Source organism: Haliotis rubra, unplaced genomic scaffold (genome assembly GCF_003918875.1).
Source record: "Haliotis rubra isolate DU_JTF1 unplaced genomic scaffold, ASM391887v1 Scf2014, whole genome shotgun sequence".
NCBI lineage: Eukaryota > Metazoa > Mollusca > Gastropoda > Lepetellida > Haliotidae > Haliotis > Haliotis rubra.
In genome coordinates, this window is record NW_025766020.1 from 30,422 (window position 1) to 50,522 (window position 20,101).

At 40.2% G+C, this 20,101-nt stretch overlaps 2 protein-coding genes across 9 annotated transcripts in view; both read right to left on the reverse strand.

Annotated features, from left to right (window-relative positions):
• The window catches only part of LOC124275722, a 45,926-nt gene extending 29,031 nt beyond the window's left edge, over positions 1-16,895 (reverse strand). The window contains exons 1-11 of one of the 8 annotated variants that reach the window (XM_046711362.1): positions 16,409-16,894; positions 15,842-16,174; positions 15,505-15,672; positions 14,482-14,685; positions 11,284-11,322; positions 10,917-10,941; positions 9,705-9,920; positions 9,448-9,492; positions 8,484-8,504; positions 5,071-5,280; positions 3,155-4,819 (exon numbers count right to left, since the gene is read on the reverse strand). In XM_046711362.1, coding sequence (XP_046567318.1) covers positions 9,872-9,920; positions 10,917-10,941; positions 11,284-11,322; positions 14,482-14,685; positions 15,505-15,672; positions 15,842-16,174; positions 16,409-16,766 — 1,176 coding nt within the window. In that variant the 5' untranslated portion in view covers positions 16,767-16,894 and the 3' untranslated portion in view covers positions 3,155-4,819; positions 5,071-5,280; positions 8,484-8,504; positions 9,448-9,492; positions 9,705-9,871. Of the gene's footprint in view, positions 1-3,154; positions 4,820-5,070; positions 5,281-8,483; positions 8,505-9,447; positions 9,493-9,704; positions 9,921-10,916; positions 10,942-11,283; positions 11,323-11,553; positions 11,757-12,574; positions 12,743-12,911; positions 13,245-13,478; positions 13,968-14,176; positions 14,226-14,481; positions 14,686-15,504; positions 15,673-15,841; positions 16,175-16,408 lie in introns of those variants that run through there. The other 7 variants (XM_046711368.1, XM_046711360.1, XM_046711365.1 and 4 more) reach the window with 7 other exon arrangements.
• A 166-nt stretch (positions 16,896-17,061) lies between these two features.
• Positions 17,062-19,855, reverse strand: LOC124275723. The gene is made up of 5 exons (XM_046711369.1): positions 19,341-19,855; positions 18,774-19,106; positions 18,437-18,604; positions 17,413-17,616; positions 17,062-17,156 (listed from the first exon to the last, which is right to left on the reverse strand). The coding sequence occupies exons 1-5, from the start codon at positions 19,696-19,698 to the stop codon at positions 17,062-17,064; spliced, it is 1,158 nt and encodes a 385-aa protein (XP_046567325.1). The 5' UTR covers positions 19,699-19,855.
• Positions 19,856-20,101: the final 246 nt, after the last annotated feature.

Below are 20,101 nucleotides of genomic sequence, written 5' to 3' on the forward strand. Positions count from 1 at the left end.
CAATGTACAGCTTGTTCAGCTTGACCTGATGAAGTGAATACTAATGCATTGCGTAACCGTGTCACAACTGGTTGGGTCCATTATTGTGAAGGGGTGCACCTTTGTCAGTTCATTGTCAACAACCGAAACAAGGTCGCCCTTTGACATCTTAGTGTCGAGAAATCGTCAGCAATGTCCTAACTATCTTTAAAAAGGAAGCTAGAGATGGTTTAAGTTTTCCGATTCGGACTTTTAGGAATTAATAACATTCTCTGCTCCCCTTTTTAATGAAGTTAACTTGACCTGCCGTTTGTGCCTTTTGACCTCCCGGGTCATGCATATGTAGAGTAGCTCAGGTCAATCTGAACAAGCTGTATACTCGTAAATCATAGTGTATTGTGTGTGTGCGTGTGCGGGGGTTGTCACTGTTAAAAGTATTTGAAGGAGCGGTAACTTTTCTGCACGCTGTTTTAGATTGGCAGAGCCCAAGGCGCGCCAATGATGTATAGATCAAGAACATGTTTGCAGTGACGGGTTTGTACACATAAAACACACGTTTCCAGGGATGGGGGTGCATACGTCAGGCATATTTTTTCCAGGAAAGGGATTTATACATCAACAATATGTTTCCAAGGAATGTATATATGCATTAGGAAATTTGTTTCAGCGACAGTGGTATATACATCAAGAATATCTTTTCATATACAAAAGAGTGTGTTTCCAACGATAGCGGACCCGTGGAGATCTGGATTAGAGTTATCTTCAGTAGCCCATGCTTGTCGTAAAAGACGACTAACTGGATCGGGTGGTCAGACTCGCTGACTTGGTTGACACACGTCATCGATTCCTAAATGCGTAGCATGTCACTCATGATTGTTTGCTCATGTTGCTCCAGACTCGATTATTTACAGACCGCCGTCATATAGCTGGAATATCAATGAGTGCGGCATGAAACTAAACTCACTCACTCATCCAACGATGGCGGTTTATACACGAAGAATGTTTTCAGAGGAGGGTGTGGACTAAAGAATGTATTTCAAGAGGGGAAGGTAATTGCATGAATAATATGCTTGTTGAAATGGCAGTAGACAAAGGAGAAAGGATTCAAAACATTCTTTCGTCACATTGAATTGTAAACAAACACATGCATGTACATTCTTCCTACAGAACTGACACGGCTAACCACACTAGCCAATAGCTTAATTTCGGTTGTGTAGGGAATACATTTAATTTAACGGAAGTTGAGTCTGACAATTTTTACACTTCACGTTCACACAGGCAGGTCGCGACGTTGCCGTAGATTTTGATACGAACACTCATCAAGCAACAAGAACATACAACAACTAATAAAGTAGGTACAAGAACGTAAACAACTAATTAAGTACGTACATGCCTTCCCCATCAGAACGTTAGGAAAAACGTTGAAGACTTAATGCAAATTTCTTATATCGATAACATACAAACAGTTATGTTTATGTTCTATTTAAAACGTCTTGGCAATAATTACAAAAGGTATCATGTATATCGCGTTCACTTTTCATATGCTATTTTAAACAGATCAAATTATGAATTTATGTATCCATTATGGGTCGCAACTACATTAATTTTGTTATCTCTTGTATAGTCAACATATAAACACTTTCTGATAAAACATGTGTTAAATAATTGTCAAGGTGTGCAGGCCAAAAACCAAGAGATTTTATGATGCTTCAATTTTATTGAGTTATGGTTAGGGGGGATAACTCTAGTGGGTAAATATTTTTAGGGCGCATCACGTTCAGTTAGAAAGCACATGGTGTTTACGGTTCGGAGACACTTAAATTAATTTGTGGATGCTTCAGAAGGCAAACAATTAGGTAAATTTATAAATAGTATAAACCAATGTTGTAGAATATAAAAAACACAATATTGATGTATATTATGTTGTATTTTTTCGTAAACAATGTGAAATATGCGAGGTAAAGGTTCGAAAGATGACGTAAAGTCTTAAGTATATATTTTGTAAAAGGTGAATAACAAAGGTATAGGTATAATATTTGATTATTTAATTGATGCTCAACAACATTGTAAACGAATTTTAGCAGTCAAACTTGTGAAACTTGTGAAACGTGCCAATCGTGTCAATGTGGCTTGTTTTGCCCTGTTAACGCTGTATGACTTTGGATTCTTGAAAAATAAAACTTGAGTCAAGACACATACGAATCTGTAATCTAATCATTACACAAGGTGCTTCTCCATTCAGAAACAAGACCGGAAAGACCTACATTCCATAACCACAGGAAGCATCTGCTTGAAGCAGAATCCATCCATAACTATAACACGAGCTTATGGCTAGGGGTGATGATGATTTTGAGAGGGTGGGTGGTGGGGGGTCACCATTTTGTTCTTGGGAGGTTTGGGGTCATCAATTTTGTACACATGTACCAGAGGGGGGTCAACAACTTTGTACATAAAGATATTTCCAAAAAGGAACAATTGAGGGAATTTGCTTCCACTGTCACAATACTTGTCCTGAACCTTTGTATCCATATGTAAGGTTAGTGAGGAAGGTGTCTTATTCCTATAGGTTCAAGCAATCGAGCACTTAAGATTTTCCTTCGGTTGTATCGTATTTGATAGCGGCCTCCAAAGTTGAAAACTGAAATGTTCTGACAAAATTGATATTGACTCTTCACTGAGATTGCAAAACTTCATGCAGATTGCTTGAACTCCAAAGATCTCATGGCATTAAATGTATAAATCCCGTTCTGGTTGTTTAATTGATTATAAATAATCATAAACATATTGATTTGGGGATACATTTGCTGTACCAAGCAATAAATCTCTCTTGGTTTAGATTTGCAGGCAGCTTTAGAATCTAGGGCAAAATATGTAATAACATGTCTTCAAATTGTGAGAGGGACCAAACGTGAACAGCATTGATGCGTTAATGTTGGTAATTTCTTCCCCAATAAATATATCAGCCAGTGTATTGAATTGGATCCATCCATCCGGCGTTGTCCGGGGTAATAATGTGCTGTGCTGTCATTGCTGTGCTATCATCAGGTACGCTATGAGAATACCTGGTGTGGAGTTTGGCGCTATATAAATGGACACATTATTATACATACATACACTTAGGACACAGAGAGACAGACAAGAGAGAGACCGCGTTTCTATACAAAGAACACCGTTATATATTTTGTGTTTGTAACAACTTTATTTTGACAAAAATGTCAAACAAACATATAAGTGAGCGTTTCTGTCATAAATTGATAGTGTCGTCAATGTGGTTTTCTTTCCTGTGAGACGATAACACATAAGTCTCAAATGAATGTACGTGACCTAAGACATCCAATAAGCGGTGAAGTAGTTTCGAGATCCAATGAAACAATGTTGGTTAACGGATCAGTCAGAATTAAAACTATCTTCAATGTACATACAAGTTCTTACACTTGTTCTGCAAACACGTGTGGATAATAACTGTTTCTAGTATGTTTAGAGTATATATTTATAGTATATTTAAGATATGTGTTATTAAGTAAAAGAAATAACAGGTATACTCTTAAAACGTCAACTTTGATATAGAAATACACGTGAAAACTGATCATGCTCATTGCTATCGGCAACATAACGTCAGCGACGTACTGCAATCACCCATAAAATATACACACATTGGTCGTTTTAGTTGTGAAGAATAACAAATAAAATCAATCAGTGCTTTCTGCTTTGACAGATATACTGAACCGCAGTATTAAAAAAAATACGTATACCGTCTTTGTATTTCAGTCCATATCGACCTCTGTATCCTTTCCAGTAAATAAGGTGAGTAATAGCTACATTTGGTTATCATAACACATATTTCACGCAATAATGTACATATTTCAAGCACAAAAGAAAGAAACAACATAAATAGTCGTTACGCTCTCAATATTCGATCCCATATATTGTAGAAGTTACTTCCTAACCATGAATTGGTGATCCTTTACAGTAAATTTTGGGAATCACCCCTTGTCTTGATTAAACTCACTTTAAGTGTCTTCAGTCTTTATCAAAGTTAGTTGTTTTTTTTTTATACCAATCATCATGCTCGTCTAAACATATTGCGGACAAGAATACAGATCATAAATACATAAATACATACATAGTTAGTATCAAGAGAAAATGAATTGTACAGCACTCTCAGGTGAAATTATTTATCATTAATCCGTTATAAATCTATGTCCATTTCCACACTGTTATAGCCATGCATTTTGTACATCTAGAGGATGCCCTATTGTTTTCTTTGAGGACGAAACATATTCTTCCGACAAAGACCATTTTTCTTCAGTATGAAATTAAAAGCTTCCTCTTCACTCTGCCAATACTTTCTCAAGAAGCATAATTTGAACTGACACATCCGCCCAAATATACAATCGAATAAAACACTTACAGATACACCTTTTAACAGCAAATATTGCAATGAAATACAAGCATAATTGGTCATAGTGTCAGTAAAGTAAAATCCGGAATGACATCAAAACCTTTCTTATGCTGATATAGCATTTTATATGGTAGATGTTAATGTGTACGTGAAATATGATGCATACACCAATTCAAATGACACTCACATTTACGAAAATATAATAGCAATTGTAGTAGTATTAGATTTTCAGACATTCACCAATCATATGGAATCAATGCCACTGATAGTGATGAACTTGTTATGCATTATCAATTAAAATGAAAACAGGAAAGTCCCGATGTGAGTAATATCCGTCAACTGTCCATCAATCCTTCATGTCCAGTATCATCGGAACATCCCGCATCATGTGCTGAAGTATGTAGCTGTGTCTTCACGAACAGGGCTCGATTGTACCATCTGAAATAAATGATTTCTGCATGATTTCTTTAGTGATATTATGACACAGGATCAGCGACGGGCTATGACAGTAGGATCAGCTGCGGGTTATATGGAAATATGAAAACTAGAGAGTGAATGTTGCGGGCGATGATGCTTCAGCAATCGTGCAGCTATTCACTGCATAAACATGAAAACGTTCGAGTCTATCGTTGATTACACTTTAGTCAGCAGTGAATATACACTTCACTATAAAACATCCAGTAACTCACCTTCTACATGTTGACAGTAGTAGTCTGTGGGATTGTTTGTGCACGGTATGCTGGCCTCTGAAATGTTATAATGCACCTGTAGCCCAGCACCACATTCATAAGGCGTCTTCACTCCATTAACACACCAGTAGTACAGAGTACAGTTGTTGGGGTAGGTGTTCGCCCTGGCGATGTAGCTGTAAATGCTGCAGTCACACTTGGAGGGAGGAGCTATAAAGCCAACAAGAGAGATGTCATGACACAACAGTTGCTCAACTCGCTATTTCTTTCAATACATCTGTCTCACAAGAATGTCACACGAAACCTTCCTTTTTTAATCGGGGAACTAGCTATAACACATTATTGTGGCAACATTCATCCTCTCATCTTCTGTACGATAAACCAGATCTTAGGGTTACTCAAAAGGGACCTATAATAAGGACAGTCCAACATTATGTATGTTAAACTACTGACAGATTTGTGTAAGGAATTCTTTATTTCAAAATACATATCCTCCTGGCTCTCCTTCTCACCACTGTCTTCGAAGACAAACATTACCACAGCATAATCGTGATTAGCTTTATGTCGTAGCTGTCTTGTGTTAATACGTATATTTTGTTACAGATTATCCAAACTGCTAGTAGTTATGCGACCAAACAACTGTTCACTTTATAGTGTATACATTTAGTCCAGTACATGCGATCCAATATTCAAATGGTTTTGACTACTTCTTGTTCACTCCTTCTTTTGGACTAGACTCACATTGAATGATAAGCAGAGTCAGATGAATAATAATCATAAAGTTAACATCTCTGCGGTGGAAGGAGCCATTTCTTCTTTATAATTAATCAAATTAGTTTACACCGCACATAAACTTTAACAAACATGTCACATACAAACAGTTAATACATAGAGATAAGCAATATGTACTCAACTACAAAGAACGCTTTCACACTTAGAGCAATAAATTATATTGAAAATGGGTATTCAAAGGCACTTAATATGGAGAATATCATAAAGACCAGGCCAGGTCTAACCTGATGTAGCCTCCTATTTCAACAATGGTGAACCATGCGGGGTGCATGCAGCACGCTCTTTTGTGAAAACGCGACCCAGCACGTGTGACCACAATTCCATGTGCCTAACCACCAACACGTGTGCAGAATTTGCTGAGTGATTAACAAAAACACGTTAACAGTTCTTGAGAGAAAAACCATGTTCATGACACGCCTTAAAAATGTTGAACGAGAACGTGCAATCGCATGCTCCATGCTGATCAGTCTACTGTGGCTGTTGCACGTGCCATGAGATGCAATAGATGGACAATTCACACCCTCAGGACATGTGTGCATCAAACGGGTACGCCCAGGTCAGGACGGCCTTTCGTGACGTCACATGTTGAGCACAATCAAATTCGGCTACGCCATATACCGTTCGACTGCCAACTTAAACTTTTTGATCAACTTGTTAAGCCTATTTTATTGTATGGTGCTGAGGTGTGGGGCTACGAAAACACTATTCAATTAAAACGTATTCATTTGAAATTTTGTAAATACACATTGAAGGTAAAAACAACAACCCCAGACTTTATGGTTTACGGTGAACTTGGTAGATATCCACTAAGTATTTCTATCAAATTTTTTTTTTGAGAATGTTATCATGATGTAAATTATTATTATCTCATGGTAAACTATCAAAAGTTATGTATAAATTAATGTTCAGTTTGCAAAATTCTCAGGCAAATGCTACATATCCACTAACAGCAGAAGTAAAATCTGTCTTAAAGAGTACAGGCTTTAGTTACATTTGGCAGTTACAAGAATTTCAGAATACCCATTGGCTGATAAATAATGTTAAAACTGTACTCGTTGATCAGTTTCTACAAACTTGGAGTGAACGTAAAGCACAATCATCGAAAGACCTATATTACAATATGTTTAAGGATAATCTTTATATTGAAACTTATTTGTTGCAACTTCCTCTGGATTTACGTATTTATACCACAAAACTTAGAACCTGTAACTATAGACTCCCTGAAAGTGGTAGATGGCATAAAGTTGATAAAGAAAATAGACCGTGTACATCATGTAAGAGTAAAATTGGGGATGAATTTCACTTTATGTTAGAATGGAATGTGATAAACGAATTACGAAACAAATATCTCCCTATTATTGTAAACATCCCTCTGTTGAAAAATATAATTCACTTATGTCTATCACATACAAACCAATACTTGTTAAACTTGCTCTTTTTGTGAAATTGGGCTTGCGCACGCTCCGTTAATATAACATGTATGTGTTTCATTGGGTTTTTTTATGTATATTTGTTTACTCTGTGTCATGTATATGACTCATGAGAATAACCTTTGATTTGACTTGACTTGTCATCGTTTTACGGGGTCGGTTGGGTAGCCTAGTGGTTAAAGCGTTGGCTCGTCACGCCGAAGACCCGGGTTCGAATCCCGGGTACAATGGGTGAAGCCCAATTCTGGTGTCCCCCGCCGTGATATTGCTGGAATATTGCTAAAAACGGCGTAAAATCAAACTCAGTCAGTCAGTCATCGTTTTACGACCGCAACGTCAACGCATTGTTTCGAATCCCGTAACTGCCAAGTCCATACCAAACCGCTTGTGTGCTGCCCTTCTTTCGTGCTTGACGTCCTTATACTGCGCCGATTCTGCCACAGGTAAACAAACCGTAATGGACGTCTACGCCGGGCACAATTGCACCTACAGATGGCTAAATGTCCTGCAAAATGCTGGTATTGACGTGATGGATTGGCCATCGAGATCACCTGACCTCAGTCCCATCGAGCACGTATCGTATGCTCTTGGAAGAAGCCTTCGTGCCTTGATACGTCAGCCCCGGAATGTTCAAGAGCTGGGCGGCGCCATGTTGGTACAGCAATGGCGCAGGCTGTCTGATCCTGTGTTCACGGGTGTTAGGCTGTCAGCGAGACAACGTTGCCTTGCTCTTGTGAATGCAAGAAAAGGACATATGCGGTACTGTACAAGCTCCAATGCAATTGCCTAGTCCCTGTGAAATCAAAAGGTGACCCAAGCGTGATGCTGTTGAGTATGGAAGGTGAACCAAACTCACCTTAATGCCTAATCCTATTTTAGCTTTACATCCATAAGCCAGATTTATCCACTCACAACATTTTATGTTCTATATGAGTATGTTTGGGACATACAGTAACACGTGTGCAGTTTCGTTTTTTGTTTAGCATAAGGTAAGATAATATGGCAAATTTCGAAAGAGAAATTATAATTAGTCACTGCATATATTAGTTTCTATGTGACGTAAAAACACAAGTTAGTATAGAACAAAACATATTGCAACAAGAAAGGAAATGGTATTATTACACACATATTTATGTACGACTTGTTTCGGTTAAAACAACAATACACAGCACACTTAAACACACCCAGTACCTGACGTGACGTTTGTTGGATCTATTTAAGAAAAGACAAAGCAATATTGAGGTTTTGCTGTGTTCTGAACACACTTTAAGGTGTCCACTTATATTGTTGGAACTGAATATCATCATTTCACATCACTCGATTACTTTTGACTTTCAAATCATGAGTTCTTGGACAAGTGTTAATCTCCATGAAACTGTGACAAATCATTGACATGGCGAAAGAGGACAAAGTTTACAAATACTTTATGACATTTTAAGTTATTGGAAATTGGACATATGACATACTAATAAGAACGTTCCACTATCTTAAACCTGCCAAGGGTCACACTGATAAAGAGCATCGGATATAGACACTCGCGTGCCACATACACATTCGTAGCGCAAGTGGACATCCATTATAAAATTTATCATCGATGCTTCGGTCCAACTAAATTATATAATCTCAAGTCTATAATTACAACGTTATCGTAAGTTTAATCAGTAAATGCGTTTATCTGTGATAGCTAGAATAGGTATATAATACGGACGACAGACAGTCACAAATTATTCTGTGGATGCCTTATCAACTCACATTTAGTCACTCAGGTAAGGAACGTTACTTTCCGATTCAACCTTACTACTACTACTACTACTACTACTACTACTACTACTACTACTACTACTACTACTACTACTACTACTACTACTACTACTACTACTACTACTACTACTACTACTACTACTACTGTCTGAATATGTACTATGATTATGTATATTGTATATCTTGTGTAATTACCCTCTCGGGTAATGGTATATTGCTGTATGCTAAATAGTCAGTCAGTATATCTTGTGTAATTACCCGCTTGGGTAATGTATTAGAGTATGTCGGGTTTGCTCTATTCAATGATACGTAAAATATTGTATTATATTGTGTCCCTTGATATCATGACTTATGTATCTTGTGTAATTCTTTTATTGCGTTGCATCATCCTTACCCACGGTAGTGACGGTTGTATCTTCAGTGTTATTATCACCAGCAGCTGAAAGGACAAAGACAGTCCTACATTACTGGTTTGGTTTACACAGTTGTGTGTCTAAAGACACGGAAAAAGACTACAATGTTCTCAACACCGTAATATAACAGACAGACATATATTGAATGCTAGATATATTGTATGGCTATCATCAAAGTTCGCTTTATCAAGCGATTTGAAGAAGTACGTGACTTTGCAAGGATAAAAGTCATACTCACTGGTTGGGGGACGTTGCTGTGCACAATATGACAGTGAAAGATCGTTGGTGCAGGCCAAAGCTTGTGTTGCATTAGCCATGAAAAAGGACGATCCCGCACACGTCCTATTGTAGGGAGCTCCATTTACGCACCAATAATAATCCTGGCAGTGATTTGGATGAGTGTATTCACGAGGAATATTGTCGCCAGTTGCTCTGCTTTTGCAGGAGAATGGATCTTGAACAAACAAAGGGTATGGTGAGACTTGGACTGCTAGTATTACCAGAAGGCACGTCCCGAGCCGCATAGTTGGGTACTAAGACTTATTTTGCTCAAATTTGATATGAACGTGCTCAGCCCCACGTTGGGCGCCAATGTAGCGGCCATAAAATTTCCGAGTCCCGTGCTGGGATTCGAACCACGAACCTTCTATTCCGAAGTCGCGATATTCAGTAGTTGACAGTAGTTGACAGTAGTTAACAAAAAAAATCCTCAATGTGCTAATTACCAATGGGTTTCTTTGTATGGCATTATACACTGCCAATAATGTCAGTTATGTGCGAGATTGTTTACATAGCCATTGGGTAATGAATGAGTGACTGACGCTGGTTATCGTGTTTATGCATAGATACCTTAACGAGTTGATAAAAATGAGAAAACACGGAGGGAAGCCTCAGAGTTTTCACCCTTTTATCAACGAGTGGTGATATATTTGATAGCAAAAGACAGGAGTGTGATTCTATTCATCATCCAATATCTTACTTAGTTTGTCGTTCAAGAGAAATTAAAAACGAAACGTCACCTGTAATAAGTTCATTTGAAGAAATTGCGTATGAATACATCCACGTGAACCCGAGTGATGGATGAGGGAACGTGTGACACCATTACGTCAAAAACAAGCACATAGAAAAGTAGTGCTAACATTCATTGCTTTAAATTCTGCAATGCATAAGTTTCACCATTTCTTTATTGCATTTTTAGTAAACTTTTATGCCGTTAGAACAAATCATGAACAATATAGCTCAAATGCTTTGGCCATCATTGTTTACAGCTAAGGGAGATGAAAGTAGTCAGAATATATTGACCAATCAGCAATTAGCTCAAAACTTCCCTAAACGATATCTCCTAGGAGATGTCGCTTGATCTTTTACAAGCGATATCTCCTCTGGAAACCAGTATTGGATGGTAAAAATCATACTCAGATTGAGAGTGTTGAAACAAAAATGACATTACCTATCGTCGTGGTTTCTGTCTGGCGCTGATTCAAGAAAAGAAAATGGTTTATGTTAATTATATGTTATGACACAACAAAAATATGCATTTAGTTGTTATGATCGTATCTACAGGATATCAAATATACAATGGCAGTAAGTAAAAACGCTTAGAATTTCAGGTCAAGTCCAGGTCAACGCGATACGACACTCGTGTGACGTACAGCGTTGACCACGTGGGTAATAATACGATGTCACAGGATGTAACCATACATTCTAATGTCCGCAACGCTCAACCATATGTCAGACATTACTTTTCAACACCGACATTTAACTATTTGATTATATAATTCAGGGGATAAAAAAGTCAAAGGAAACATGGCTCTTACCCACAGTCGTTCCTGTCCCACTCGTACTTTCATTAGCAGCTGAAACAACAGGAGGTAAGGTAGTTCCAGGATACAGACTTTCTACAGTCTCCATTAATGAAAATGCGGGAAATTTACCATGAGAATATAAACATTTATATTTCTCCAGTGGGCACGGATACATTAATCTCGTGATGACAGAATGTAAAGAGGAGACTGGATATAGGTAGTGCATGACACGCACATAAGTACTTGATGCCAGTTCCTAGGTAATTCAAGGATGAGGATTACCTTTCACTGCACAATATGAAAGAGCATAATCGTCAGTACAGGCCAACTCTGATGTTGTATTCCAGATGACATAGGAATCCCAGGACATGTAATGTTGGTGGGAGCACCGTTCACGCACCAGTAGTACTCTCTGCAGTGACTTGGGTATGTGTAACTTCGTGGTATGCGATCGCCACTCACTCTGCCTTCACAGGAGAATTCACCTTTGTGGAAGAGTCACATAGAAGTAGTCACTTACTGCACGTATCAGTCACCTACTGTAAAAATCAAGCACATTTAGGTACCTCGTAAGGATGGGAAAGGCACACTAACTCGGTGCTCCTAGTGGCTGCAAGAGTTGTATGATCCCCACGGAGTTGAGATTAATAATACTACTTGAGATTGACACCCAGTGATCGAGGGAAAAAACAAAGCGCCTTTGAGCAGCTGAGCTGGATATCGGCGCTATACAAATGTTACTATGTATGTATGTATATCAATGTCTGGATAGTACTTCAGTGTGGCAGATGTATGATGCACAGTGCCATTCAGAAAGTGGTCAACACTTTTTATACTTGGGATTACACTTTCTCTGTAAAGAACATATGTTAGAACCCTTTTGGTTAAGTCCCATTCGGCATTCGATGCCGCACTCTCAGAGTCAGGCACCAGATCACCAGCTCACCGATCAATCTCGTACAGCCAACGCAGCGTCGACAAAATGCTGGTCTGACAACTGGCACTCTATAGCACATATTTTTATCTCATTTAATCTCAAAATGCCTCCAACTGAGAGAGTGTTATCCCTGATGATAAATATGTTGAATTTGCCCACTTTATATGGCATTCACATTTTGTCAGAATTTTGCTAGGTCACTGATATGGTTTTGTATTTGTAAAGATAAATAAATAACAGGACTCATTTTCATAAACGTATTGATCACTAAAGGAGAAGAGCGCCCCAACCCTTTCTTTTGTTTAACGTATAAGTTTACTTGTTAGAGTCTTGTTTACTCTTTAGTCATAAACGTCTGTTATATACCTGATGGACCAGGAGGAGGACCTCCTGACGTACACATATCATTCTCTACATCAATGCACTGGCCTTCCCCACATGTCCCGATGTACACAACATCGTTGACACATGAGATCCAGAGTTGACACGTGTAGGGATGCTCTAATTTCCCAGTCTGGTTCACGCACATGTCCGCTGAAAAAATGATCATATAAATAATAGCTACTTCTTATAATACGCATCAGTATTTTGTCAGTCGAGAAATACGATGCCACTCAGTGTTGCTAATAAATGATTAAATGCACACAATGGTTATACAATCTATTCAAGTGTAGTAAATTGTCTGATATTTGTATCTACTTACATGGAATAACATGAACATCTCCACAGGCTGTGGATGTGTTAGCTCCTTGCTTGACGTTACAGCAGATGCTGGAGGCATTCCATGCCATACTGAAGGCATAGTAAAACTGGGAGGTCGCCTCCAGGGCACACGTGTCAGTCTGGTTCTCCGCCACAAACTCCTGTGTGATGAAGTTCAGTCTGTCCAGTGTTGTTCCATTGGCCAGTGTTGCACTCCAGTATACTTCAGCTGGAGGGACACCTTGTCTGTAGGTGCACACAAACAATGACGTCTCCTTCCATCTGCCTTCCACTATCTCAAACGGCAGGGTCAAGGTCGGCTGTCCTGATCGAACTGATACGAGAATCCGCAAGTAGTGGATTAAAAAGTGATCTCATACTAATGAAACAGAACTTACGTGTGTATAGCATATGTTGTGAGTGCGTGAGTATGTGTATACATTATGAAACTATTGAATTATGCATGACATATTTGAAGTCGAGTTTTCGTTGATGTTCTATATTATGCCTCCAGCATCATTTAGCATGTGGCTATAATTGCGTTAAAACAGACGTTGTCAGTGCTTACCAAGAACTGTAACATTCGCCGTCGTTGTGAGATTCCCCTCTTCGCTCACTACGCGACATTCATATCCACCGGTGTCAGTGCAGCGTGGATCGTTTATCCTGTAGGAGAACTCGGTCATGTTGTCGCTGATGTCTGGAGACTGGTCTAACAGGGCGTCATCCTTGAAGAAGTGCACACTGCTCAATGTGTAGCTTCTGTCCATCTGACACAGGAGAATCGCGTCCCCGTCTCCTTCGTAGACACTGACATCGGTCATGGACAACGTCGGTGGAGGAAGTGATGTTGTTGGAATGACGGTGGATGAGACGTCATGCGTCGTTGGAGAAGGATCTATCGACGCAGATGTGTAGTCTGACATAACAGAGCGTGTGTTTGATACACCAGGGCTTGCCGATTCGATAACCGAACCAGTACTTATCACAGCAGAAAGTGTTGTTTGAACAGCTTCACCCAGGTTTGATGTTTGTACACCTACCTCCGGGATCGATGTTTGGAGACTTACATTCGGGCTTGACGTTTCAACCACTAAATCCGAGGTTTAGCTAAACGAATGCTCTACTGCTTACGGTTTGGGTCACAGGATGTAACCATACATTGAATGTCCGCAACGCTTAACCATATGTCCGACATTACTTTTCAACACCGACATTTAACTATTTGATTATATAATTCAGGGGATAAAAAAGTCAAAGGAAACATGGCTCTTACCCACAGTCGTTCCTGTCCCACTCGTACTTTCATTAGCAGCTGAAACAACAGGAGGTAAGGTAGTTCCAGGAAACAGACTTTCTACAGTCTCCATTAATGAAAATGCGGGAAATTTACCATGAGAATATAAACATTTATATTTTCAGAGAGGTGGTAATCAGACTAAACTCCAGTGGGCACGGATACATTAATCTCGTGATGACAGAATGTAAAGAGGAGACTGGATATAGGCAGTGCATGACACGCACATAAGTACTTGATGCCAGTTCCTAGGTAATTCAAGGATGAGGATTACCTTTCACTGCACAATATGAAAGAGCATAATCGTCAGTACAGGCCAACTCTGATGTTGTATTCCAGATGACATAGGAATCCCCAGGACATGTAATGTTGTTGGGAGCACCATTCACACACCAGTAGTACTCTCTGCAGTGACTTGGGTATGTGTAACTTCGTGGTATGCGATCGCCACTCACTCTGCCTTCACAGGAGAATTCACCTTTGTGGAAGAGTCACATAGAAGTAGTCACTTACTGCACGTATCAGTCACCTACTGTAAAATCAAGCACATTTAGGTACCTCGTAAGGATGGGAAAGGCACACTAACTCGGTGCTCCTAGTGGCTGCAAGAGTTGTATGATCCCCACGGAGTTGAGATTAATAATACTACTTGAGATTGACACCCAGTGATCGAGGGAAAAACAAAGCGCCTTTGAGCAGCTGAGCTGGATATCGGCGCTATACAAATGTTACTATGTATGTATGTATATCAATGTCTGGATAGTACTTCAGTGTGGCAGATGTATGATGCACAGTGCCATTCAGAAAGTGGTCAACACTTTTTATACTTGGGATTACACTTTCTCTGTAAAGAACATATGTTAGAACCCTTTTGGTTAAGTCCTATTCGGCATTCGATGCCGCACTCTCAGAGTCAGCCTCACCAGCTCACAAAGCTCACCGATCAATCTCGTACAGCCAACGCAGCGTCGACAAAATGCTGGTCTGACAACTGGCACTCTATAGCACATATTTTTATCTCATTTAATCTCAAAATGCCTCCAACTGAGAGAGTGTTATCCCTGATGATAAATATGTTGAATTTGCCCACTTTATATGGCATTCACATTTTGTCAGAATTTTGCTAGGTCACTGATATGGTTTTGTATTTGTAAAGATAAATAAATAACAGGACTCATTTTCATAAACGTATTGATCACTAAAGGAGAAGAGCGCCCCAACCCTTTCTTTTGTTTAACGTATAAGTTTACTTGTTAGAGTCTTGTTTACTCTTTAGTCATAAACGTCTGTTATATACCTGATGGACCAGGAGGAGGACCTCCTGACGTACACATATCATTCTCTACATCAATGCACTGGCCTTCCCCACATGTCCCGATGTACACAACATCGTTGACACATGAGATCCAGAGTTGACACGTGTAGGGATGCTCTAATTTCCCAGTCTGGTTCACGCACATGTCCGCTGAAAAAATGATCATATAAATAATAGCTACTTCTTATAATACGCATCAGTATTTTGTCAGTCGAGAAATACGATGCCACTCAGTGTTGCTAATAAATGATTAAATGCACACAATGGTTATACAATCTATTCAAGTGTAGTAAATTGTCTGATATTTGTATCTACTTACATGGAATAACATGAACATCTCCACAGGCTGTGGATGTGTTAGCTCCTTGCTTGACGTTACAGCAGATGCTGGAGGCATTCCATGCCATACTGAAGGCATAGTAAAACTGGGAGGTCGCCTCCAGGGCACACGTGTCAGTCTGGTTCTCCGCCACAAACTCCTGTGTGATGAAGTTCAGTCTGTCCAGTGTTGTTCCATTGGCCAGTGTTGCACTCCAGTATACTTCAGCTGGAGGGACACCTTGTCTGTAGGTGCACACAAACAATGACGTCTCCTTCCATCTGCCTTCCACTATCTCAAACGGCAGGGTCAAGGTCGGCTGTCCTGATCGAACTGATACGAGAATCCGCAAGTAGTGGATTAAAAAGTGATCTCATACTAATGAAACAGAACTTACGTGTGTATAGCATATGTTGTGAGTGCGTGAGTATGTGTATACATTATGAAACTATTGAATTATGCATGACATATTTGAAGTCGAGTTTTCGTTGATGTTCTATATTATGCCTCCAGCATCATTTAGGATGTGGCTATAATTGCGTTAAAACAGACGTTGTCAGTGCTTACCAAGAACTGTAACATTCGCCGTCGTTGTGAGATTCCCCTCTTCGCTCACTACACGACATTCATATCCTCCGGTGTCAGTGCAGCGTGGATCGTTTATCCTGTAGGTGAACTCGGTCATGTTGTCGCTGACGTCTGGAGACTGGCCTAACAGGGCGTCATCCTTGAAGAAGTGCACACTGCTGAATGTGTAGTTTCTGTCCATCTGACACAGGAGAATCACGTCCCCGTCTCCTTCGTAGACACTGACATCGGTCATGGACAACGTCGGTGGAGGAAGTGATGTTGTTGGAATGACGGTGGATGAGACGTCATGCGTCGTTGGAGAAGGATCTATCGACGCAGATGTGTAGTCTGACATAACAGAGCGTGTGTTTGATACACCAGGGCTTGCCGATTCGATAACCGAACCAGTACTTATCACAGCAGAAAGTGTTGTTTGAACAGCTTCACCCAGGTTTGATGTTTGTACACCTACCTCCGGGATCGATGTTTGGAGACTTACATTCGGGCTTGACGTTTCAACCACTAAATCCGAGGTTTAGCTAAACGAATGCTCTACTGCTTACGGTTTGGGTCACAGGATGTAACCATACATTGAATGTCCGCAACGCTTAACCATATGTCCGACATTACTTTTCAACACCGACATTTAACTATTTGATTATATAATTCAGGGGGATAAAAAAGTCAAAGGAAACATGGCTCTTACCCACAGTCGTTCCTGTCCCACTTGTACTTTCATTAGCAGCTGAAACAACAGGAGGTAAGGTAGTTCCAGGAAACAGACTTTCTACAGTCTCCATTAATGAAAATGCGGGAAATTTACCATGAGAATATAAACATTTATATTTTCAGAGAGGTGGTAATCAGACTAAACTCCAGTGGGCACGGATACATTAATCTCGTGATGACAGAATGTAAAGAGGAGACTGGATATAGGCAGTGCATGACACGCACATAAGTACTTGATGCCAGTTCCTAGGTAATTCAAGGATGAGGATTACCTTTCACTGCACAATATGAAAGAGCATAATCGTCAGTACAGGCCAACTCTGATGTTGTATTCCAGATGACATAGGAATCCCCAGGACATGTAATGTTGTTGGGAGCACCATTCACACACCAGTAGTACTCTCTGCAGTGACTTGGGTATGTGTAACTTCGTGGTATGCGATCGCCACTCACTCTGCCTTCACAGGAGAATTCACCTTTGTGGAAGAGTCACATAGAAGTAGTCACTTACTGCACGTATCAGTCACCTACTGTATAAATCAAGCACATTTAGGTACCTCGTAAGGATGGGAAAGGCACACTAACTCGGTGCTCCTAGTGGCTGCAAGAGTTGTATGATCCCCACGGAGTTGAGATTAATAATACTACTTGAGATTGACACCCAGTGATCGAGGGAAAAAACAAAGCGCCTTTGAGCAGCTGAGCTGGATATCGGCGCTTTACAAATGTTACTATGTATGTATGTATATCAATGTCTGGATAGTACTTCAGTGTGGCAGATGTATGATGCACAGTGCCATTCAGAAAGTGGTCAACACTTTTTATACTTGGGATTACACTTTCTCTGTAAAGAACATATGTTAGAACCCTTTGGTTAAGTCCCATTCGGCATTCGATGCCGCACTCTCAGAGTCAGCCTCACCAGCTCACAAAGCTCACTGATCAATCTCGTACAGCCAACGCAGCGTCGACAAAATGCTGGTCTGACAACTGGCACTCTATAGCACATATTTTTATCTCATTTAATCTCAAAATGCCTCCAACTGAGAGAGTGTTATCCCTGATGATAAATATGTTGAATTTGCCCACTTTATATGGCATTCACATTTTGTCAGAATTTTGCTAGGTCACTGATATGGTTTTGTATTTGTAAAGATAAATAAATAACAGGACTCATTTTCATAAACGTATTGATCACTAAAGGAGAAGAGCGCCTCAACCCTTTCTTTTGTTTAACGTATAAGTTTACTTGTTAGAGTCTTGTTTACTCTTTAGTCATAAACGTCTGTTATATACCTGATGGACCAGGAGGAGGACCTCCTGACGTACACATATCATTCTCTACATCAATGCACTGGCCTTCCCCACATGTCCCGATGTACACAACATCGTTGACACAATCTATCCAGAGTTGACACGTGTAGGGATGCTCTAATTTCCCAGTCTGGTTCACGCACATGTCCGCTGAAAAAATGATCATATAAATAATAGCTACTTCTTATAATACGCATCAGTATTTTGTCAGTCGAGAAATACGATGCCACTCAGTGTTGCTAATAAATGATTAAATGCACACAATGGTTATACAATCTATTCAAGTGTAGTAAATTGTCTGATATTTGTATCTACTTACATGGAATAACATGAACATCTCCACAGGCTGTGGATGTGTTAGCTCCTTGCTTGACGTTACAGCAGATGCTGGAGGCATTCCATGCCATACTGAAGGCATAGTAAAACTGGGAGGTCGCCTCCAGGGCACACGTGTCAGTCTGGTTCTCCGCCACAAACTCCTGTGTGATGAAGTTCAGTCTGTCCAGTGTTGTTCCATTGGCCAGTGTTGCACTCCAGTATACTTCAGCTGGAGGGACACCTTGTCTGTAGGTGCACACAAACAATGACGTCTCCTTCCATCTGCCTTCCACTATCTCAAACGGCAGGGTCAAGGTCGGCTGTCCTGATCGAACTGATACGAGAATCCGCAAGTAGTGGATTAAAAAGTGATCTCATACTAATGAAACAGAACTTACGTGTGTATAGCATATGTTGTGAGTGCGTGAGTATGTGTATACATTATGAAACTATTGAATTATGCATGACATATTTGAAGTCGAGTTTTCGTTGATGTTCTATATTATGCCTCCAGCATCATTTAGCATGTGGCTATAATTGCGTTAAAACAGACGTTGTCAGTGCTTACCAAGAACTGTAACATTCGCCGTCGTTGTGAGATTCCCCTCTTCGCTCACTACGCGACATTCATATCCACCGGTGTCAGTGCAGCGTGGATCGTTTATCCTGTAGGAGAACTCGGTCATGTTGTCGCTGATGTCTGGAGACTGGTCTAACAGGGCGTCATCCTTGAAGAAGTGCACACTGCTCAATGTGTAGCTTCTGTCCATCTGACACAGGAGAATCGCGTCCCCGTCTCCTTCGTAGACACTGACATCGGTCATGGACAACGTCGGTGGAGGAAGTGATGTTGTTGGAATGACGGTGGATGAGACGTCATGCGTCGTTGGAGAAGGATCTATCGACGCAGATGTGTAGTCTGACATAACAGAGCGTGTGTTTGATACACCAGGGCTTGCCGATTCGATAACCGAACCAGTACTTATCACAGCAGAAAGTGTTGTTTGAACAGCTTCACCCAGGTTTGATGTTTGTACACCTACCTCCGGGATCGATGTTTGGAGACTTACATCCGGGCTTGACGTTTCAACCACTAAATCCGAGGTTGATGTTCTACATCAGGACTTGATGTTCCGACAACTTCACTCAGGGTTGATGTTCTGACAACTACATCCAAGCTTGATGTTACAACAACTCCATCAGGGCTTGACGTTCCGACAACTTCACTTTGGGTTGATGTTCTGACAACTACAGCTGGACTTGATGTTCCAACAACTTCACTCAGGGTTGATGTTCTGACAACTACATCCGAGCTTGATGTTACAACAA

Excerpts from the sequence above, each read along its gene's own strand:
- LOC124275723 (XM_046711369.1), bottom strand. The coding sequence starts at position 19,698 with ATGTCAGACTACACATCTGCGTCGATAGATCCTTCTCCAACGACGCAT. Across the intron at positions 19,107-19,340 it reads GGCGAATGTTACAGTTCTTG|TTCGATCAGGACAGCCGACC; the intron begins GTAAGCACTGAC and ends TTCTCGTATCAG. Across the intron at positions 17,157-17,412 it reads TTCATATTGTGCAGTGAAAG|CTGCTAATGAAAGTACAAGT; the intron begins GTAATCCTCATC and ends CTGTTGTTTCAG.